This window comes from Plectrocnemia conspersa, unplaced genomic scaffold (assembly GCF_051122295.1).
Source record: "Plectrocnemia conspersa isolate PC_06_02 unplaced genomic scaffold, ASM5112229v1 ptg000011l, whole genome shotgun sequence".
Taxonomy (NCBI): Eukaryota; Metazoa; Arthropoda; class Insecta; order Trichoptera; family Polycentropodidae; genus Plectrocnemia; species Plectrocnemia conspersa.
The window spans coordinates 14,096,659-14,103,703 of NW_028277175.1; the positions used below are offsets into that span (position 1 = coordinate 14,096,659).

The 7,045-nt window shown below is 36.5% G+C and overlaps 1 protein-coding gene across 1 annotated transcript; it reads right to left on the minus strand.

Moving 5' to 3' along the window:
• Window positions 1–4,422: 4,422 nt before the first annotated feature.
• Window positions 4,423–6,549, minus strand: LOC148229580 (uncharacterized). Its single transcript, XM_088198591.1, has 2 exons — window positions 5,844–6,549; window positions 4,423–5,771 (listed from the first exon to the last, which is right to left on the minus strand). The coding sequence occupies exons 1-2, from the start codon at window positions 6,425–6,427 to the stop codon at window positions 5,255–5,257; spliced, it is 1,101 nt and encodes a 366-aa protein (XP_088054717.1). The 5' UTR covers window positions 6,428–6,549; the 3' UTR covers window positions 4,423–5,254.
• Between the last annotated feature and the right edge of the window lie 496 nt (window positions 6,550–7,045).

Sequence of the window (7,045 nt, forward strand, 5' to 3'; positions counted from 1 at the left end):
GAAGAGTTAAAAGCATGTATTACTCGTGTTCTATGTATCGCTCAATATAAATCATTCCCGTCGTGTATTATATATAGCAAATTGAACGTATCGGAAGCACTTCAAAAGTTTAAACTTCCACTAGCAAAAGACACACATAGCGTATAATATCATATAATACATCGTCGGCGTATATTTTATGTGGACTTTGGTCTCCCGACTTGACCCCAATGGTAAAGTTACTACGTAACTCTGTGTAACATATCAGTCGATTACATACATATACGTCGAAAATAAATTAGCGGCCCCGAGTACATATTTGCCCATGGTATAATCAAAATTTCAAGTTCCCCTGAAACCGCCGATCCTTGAAATGCGATAGCCGCTGACGAAATTTCCCCAGTCCCGTACCAGTCAATCACATGCCCGAACAGTCTCAAATATACACCTTTGGGATATGTGCGTTCGTGCATAATTTTACACGACTGTGTTATATTGTGTAGGTGTATGTTTCGGGTTTAATTATCGAAACCATTACCGGCGACGTTTTATTGCGATTTCGCATAATACGTACACGTAATGAGTTATCGCGGTCGTGGATCTTGCGATTAATATTTTTTTTATTTTTTCACGGTCGTGTTGAGATAGGGTTAAGTTTTATTTAAAAACACGACATTCAATACTAGAAAGATTGATCATAATCAAATCAAATATCCGAAAGATTAATTATACCAACTCTACTTTTTAGTGAAAACAATTTTAAAGTTTCTCTCACTATTTTAATACATGATATATAAATACAAAAGAAAATTTTGCTAACTATTGAATTACGCAGAGTAATATTTTTCTACGAGGAAGATAACGATCTTGTATTTAGTGCTTAGCATGTAATAGTAGCATGTTTTACTTATATCTGTATTATCCATTTTTCGCAAATTAGCTAAAGTTCCTTCAGAGTTTTGTACCATGACAGGGTTACCACTTTTCTGTTTTTAAGGCAAAGAGGTGTGACTTTGCATCCAAATAGACGCCAGAACAGCTGGTAACAGTTTATTTTTTAAATATATTATATATATATATATATATATATATATATATATATATATATATATATATATATATATATATATATATATATATATATATATATATATATATATATATTACAATATTTATTCCTCAGAGGTCTATCCTGAGCCCACTTCTCTTAACGTTATTTATTAATGACTTAAATGCAACAGTTACAAATTGAAGTTTTTTATGTAAGCAGGTGGTTAAATGCATTTCATCGTCTGCATTTTAGAGTCGAAAAGTGTGTCATTTATTCAATTATGTTCGCCGTCGGATTATTCCTACGATCTCGGTGGGAACATTTTGCTTAAGAAAGTTTCACTAAAGATTTCGGAATCATTTTTAAGAGCAAATTGAATTTCTCTCTACACGTAAATGACGTCTGCGATAAATATTTAAAGACGCTTGGATTTGTTATGAGAAACGTGATTCACTTTGACTGAATGATGTGGTCGGTCAGTCAAACTATTCTTGAAGAATTATAGTTTTGGATTATACTTTTGTAGCAACAAAAGTTTCTCTAGTTATTGGTAGGTCTGCTGTGTTAGTAGGTACATTATCGGCCCAAGCACACTGCCTTGAGGCACCCCCGATCTTATTTTATTAAGACCCTTTATCCTGGTATTTGACTTGAAAATGTCTGTCACTCAGATGTGTCTTTTTGAGTTTATATTGTATGCTTATGTGTTGCCGAACGCCTGGTTAATGTCTAGAAATGCAGCTGAACAGTAATTCTGTTCACCTTACCCTTTACTTGTTCGATTGTATTTTGTTCCTGAAGAAAACCAAATTATTGATGAAGAACTAACTTTTTTATCTGTAAAACTTTTATTAATATAGGTAAGAGACTTATTGGCCTACATGATTTTAGGTATTGTGAATCTTTTGCCAGTTTTAGTATCATTATAACCTACGCAGTCTTTCATTGAGATGGATAGTATTGAAATCTTAAAGAGGAGTTCAAGATAAACATAATCATTTTAATGACACTATCTAAAAGTTCCTTCAATATTTTTCCTATAAATAGATTGCTTATAATCACATATTTGACCTCTCTCATTGTCAAATCATCTTGACAAGCACATCCAGTAGATACAGAGCCTCCAGAAAGGACAGTATCGTTTTCTGAGCAAGACATAGAAAATGGTTTAATAACCTTTACTAAATGCTTAGCAAAATCTGTAGCTTTTTTTATTGTTTTTTTTTTTTTTTTTTTTTTTAATTTTTGTTTATTACATAATTAAATAATACATTTTTATAAACATATATATTTACATTTCATTGGTTGCTGGTTAATTACCATTATCACAATTTACGATTGATTAGCTAAATTAAGAGGAATTACAAAAATAAGAATAATAAAAGAACATAAAATACGTTAAGTTTAGGTCAAAGTACATAAACACCTTTAACAAAAAAAAAAAAAAAAAAAATTAAAAAAAAAAAATTATAAATTATATATTATATATTTTTAATATAAAACTCGTGGACCTGGAGCTGTTAAATTAATAGATAAAATTTATGCGTCAGAGCAAGATGTGCTTTGGCATTTTGTGTTTATATTTAAATTTGAGTTTGTTTTTGTCGTAATCACCGATTCTTGAGATTAACGGGTTAGTATGATTTCGCGGTATTTTTTTTATAATAATTATTAGTATGGTGGTGAACATGTTCTTTAATAGTTGGAATTAAATATTTATTATGAAGTTTTTTGAGGTTAGTATAAAAAGGTGTATTATAAATTATTTTTATAGCTTTATTTTGAACAACTTGTAGCTTAGAAAAGTTAGTATTACACGTATTACTCCACACTGGGCAGGCGTAAGTCATTGCCGGTCTGATTAATTGCTTATATAATAGAATTTTATTTTTAGTATTTAGCGCACTTTTTCGATTAAAAATTGGTTTTAACGCCGCAATGGCTGCGAGCCCTTTAGATTTAAGTTCGGTTATATGTTTATTAAATTTAAGCTTGGAGTCCAGGTGAATTCCGAGGTACTTAACGCTCGCCTTCCATTCTATACACTTTCCCTGCTCGCTTATAATAGTCGGGGGCAAAGGTTGTCTTCGAGTTGTAAAAATTATAGCCTCCGTTTTGTCCTGATTTATTTTTATTTTCCACTTTTTGAAATAATTACTTAAGAGAGTTAAGGATTTTTGCAATTTTATTGAAATAGGCTTAAGACCGTAAGAGCTACTCATTATCGCCGTATCATCGGCATACATTGAAAGACAAGTATTTTTTAAAATAGGTATATCATTTGTGTACAAAATGAAAAGGAACGGTCCAAGTAAACTCCCCTGAGGAACACCAGCTGGGATATTACGCGGTATCGATTGTTCATTATTTACTGAAACAACATAACTTCGACGATCAAGGTAGGAGCGTAACAAGTGTAGCAGATAGTTAGGGGTTTTATATTTGTGGAGTTTGTAAATCAATCCATCATGCCACACAGTATCAAACGCTTTTTCCACATCTAACATTAAGAGTCCCGTTGATTTTTTCATGTTAAAATTAGCAGAGATATGTTCTGTTAACCTATTGAGCTGATGAGTCGTAGAGTGGTTTTCGCGGAAGCCAAATTGTTCATTGATAATTTTATTCCCCAAAGATCCCTTTAAACGTGATAAAATTATTTTTTCAAATAGTTTACTGAATGACGGTAATAAGCTTATTGGACGATAATTAATTGCGATAGTGTTATCCTTTCCTGGCTTTCTAATTGGGTGGATCTTTGCGGTTTTCCAAATAGCGGGAAAGTACCCGAAAGATAAGCAGGCATTAAAAATATTTGTTAGATAATTGATGCTAATTCTTGGAAGTTGTTTTATCGTAACGTTATCTAATTTATCTATACCGGGACTTTTTCTATTCTTTAAATTTTTTAAGATGTTATTAACTTCTGATAAACCAACTTTGTTCACTAAACTAATATCTACGCTAGATGAATTAATATTTCGTATCGCACGGGCGACTTTGTTGTCTATTTTTGAATCTAAGTAATTTACAGTAAGCGAATAAGATGTGGAGAAAGCGCTGGCTAAATTTTCTGCCTTATCCTTGTTCGTGCATGCGATGGTGTTTCCATTTTTTAATGGGGGTATTTCCGAATGTTTATATTTAAGTGATTTAGTTATTTTCCATAAGGAATTATCTGCCGGGTTTAGATTTTTTAGTTTACGCGTCCACGATTCGTTTTTTATTTGCTGAATTTTATCGCGAATATAACTAGTTACGCGGTTTATTACAGATTTAAGTCGCGGAGATTTATTATTTTGCCACTGTTTTCTTAGTTTATTTTTGATTTTTATTATTTCGATAAGTTGTGGAGTAAGTTGATTTTTATTATTGTGATTTTTACGCGTCGGTATTGATGATATTTTAGCTTCTTCGATAACGGATGTTAAATAACTGATATCATCGTCAATTTGTTTAATGTTATGCGGAGTATAATTCTGTCGCTCATCTTGCAAACGAGACTCGACTATATCTTTAAACTTTTTCCAGTCAGCTTTTAAATAGTCAAAAAGCGTTTCAGAGACTACCTCCGCTGAACCCTCCAGCGAGAATAACACTGGAAGATGGTCAGAAGACAATGCCTGAACGCAATACATTTCTGACGTATTTAAGTTACCCTTGACCAAAGCAATATCCAGAATTGACGGCGTCATGTGATTGGAAGGGTAATGCGACGGTGAATTTGGAAAGTTAACAATCGTGTCAGAGTCGCTCAAGTAGTTAAAAAGTGACGCTCCAGATCGATTTGCCCCAGAACAGCCCCAATGCATATGACGGGCATTGAAGTCCCCAGTCAGAATGACCGAGTCTCCTAAAGAAAATATCGAATCTAGATCACTCCGGAGCAGTTCGTCACTAGGCGAATTATACCCCGCAGCAATTATTATTATTTTATTTTTATGAATAATTTGAATCGCGACGGTTTCTAGATTATTAGTGTTAGTGTTTATACGTGCGTGTTTTATCGATTTTTTAACAAATATCGCGACCCCTCCGCCTGGCCTTGAGGGTCGGTCCCTCCGAATGCAGGCAAAGTTAGGTAAATATACGTTAACATGTGGTTTTAGATAAGTTTCGGTGACTACGACAATATCAAGTTTGTACTCACTGATTAACAGCTCCAGCTCTCCGGTTTTGTTACGGATCCCACGGGAATTCCACGTCATGAGTTGAATGTCTTCTTTAGAAGAGGTCATCGAGATACTCGACCATCATCAAAGCAATTTCAATTTTGCTAGCGCACTTTCCGGCCTTAGTTCGGATTTCCTGGAGTATAGTCAGCATCCTGCGAAGCTCATCAGTAGACATGGCTTCTGATGAGGGCTTCTCAGACTGTCGGGCTTGGGGGCGTTGTTGCGTCTTAATTGGGGTGGCTTCCGGGACGATAGTCGGTTTTTTCACTGCTGGTTTCGTTGGCCGAAGGGCAGGAAACTGACTCTGTTCCAGAGCGAACGTTGGCTTGGGTGCGGTCAGTACGGCGGTATGTGGCTTTTGCTGCCTCTTCTTCATCTGCAGGAGATATTCTGTCCTGCGAGGACAGTCCTTGTAGTTGGCCGGGTGACTTCCGCTGCATCCAGTGCAGGTTGCTGGCGTCTCTCGGTCTTTTTTTGTGCATTCGGAAGTGGCGTGGTTTCCTGTGCATTTCACGCATCTGGGGTCTCGTTGGCAGTTCCTCGCAGCGTGGCCATACTGCTGGCATCTGAAACATTGAGTCGCGTGCGACTTATTACGCTTGTATTTTTCAAGCGTGGCCTTAGTGAAGCAAACGTACCGGATGCTTCTTATGGACGTCACCGTCGTCTCAGCGGAAAATTGCGTCAGGTAGAGCCGCGAGGAGGTCTCTGCCTTGGTGTTCATCGCCGTTACTTTGACGACGCTTAATCCTTGCCGCTCCAAATCAGCAGCGATTTCTTCAACGGGAACCTCAGGAAGCCCCCTCAAGACAGATTTAACTGTCTTGTCTTCGTCGGCAGTGAAGGTGTGAAAGGCACGGCGGCCCTTCAAACCATCCATCAGGGTCGCTCGTAGTTCGAGCGTCGCACACTGGATGGAAACATTACCTCTTCCGGTGTAGCGGAGGGTAAAATTACCTGATTTGGTCATCGACTTGATGAGGTCGATGGTCTGGAGATGTGTGCCAACCACCTCCATGATGACAGGTGGCACTCTTGCGTGTTTACTCCCGGCAACTTCGGGGAGTTTGTCATACCTGTTATGACTTGAAGTCGGCAACAGGTTGGCGTCAGTAGAGGGTCGGGCAGTTTTCTTTGGCATCTGCCATTCTTGTTCTGCTGATGGCGATAGGTACGCTTTTAACGTACCCACCGCACGCTTGCGCGTAAGCGTCTTCTTCATCGCGCTGGCAATGTCTCTGGCGTCGTAGTTGTTGCAAATGGTCGCGGGTGGGGGGTCGGAGCTTTGAACGGCAGCGAGAGCAGGCGCGGATGCGTCCGTTCACCGCTGAGGTACAGAGCAGAGTGATTGTTTTTTTTTTTTTTTTTTTTTTTTTTTTTTTTTTTTTTTTTTTTTTTTTTTCTAATTTGATTAGGGGTATATGCACTTGTAGCTGTTTTATTGATTTTTTTTGTCGTCCAGATGTTTTGTGTCATATATAGCATAGTCAGGCTTTTTAAAGAAACTTTTTTTTGTAAAATACGTTCCACTAATAAGCATTATATCTATTTTATTATTTACCCTTTTACTTCACTACAAAGAAAAATTCGCCGCGGCGATGTGACATCATGATATGGCATATAGTTAACGCTCGTATTTGGTTCCTTTTAAAGATAAAGACTTGAATTTTGATACGAAATAGAGCTTTCGAATATACTTACGATACTGTTTAAAAAAAAATTAAATTAAAAAAAAAATTTTTTTTTTTTCCAAACACGTTTAGTGTTATGAGTCGATCGACCCACCATACATACGCTCATAAGACTTGCAATATATATTTAAGGTCAGTGTGAGCTTATT

Bases quoted from the DNA above. Each gene is read 5' to 3' on its own strand.
- LOC148229580 (XM_088198591.1), bottom strand. From the start codon at position 6,427: ATGAAGAAGACGCTTACGCGCAAGCGTGCGGTGGGTACGTTAAAAGCG. The intron at 5,772-5,843 runs GTACGTTTGCTT...TCAATGTTTCAG, and splicing joins ACGTCCATAAGAAGCATCCG to ATGCCAGCAGTATGGCCACG.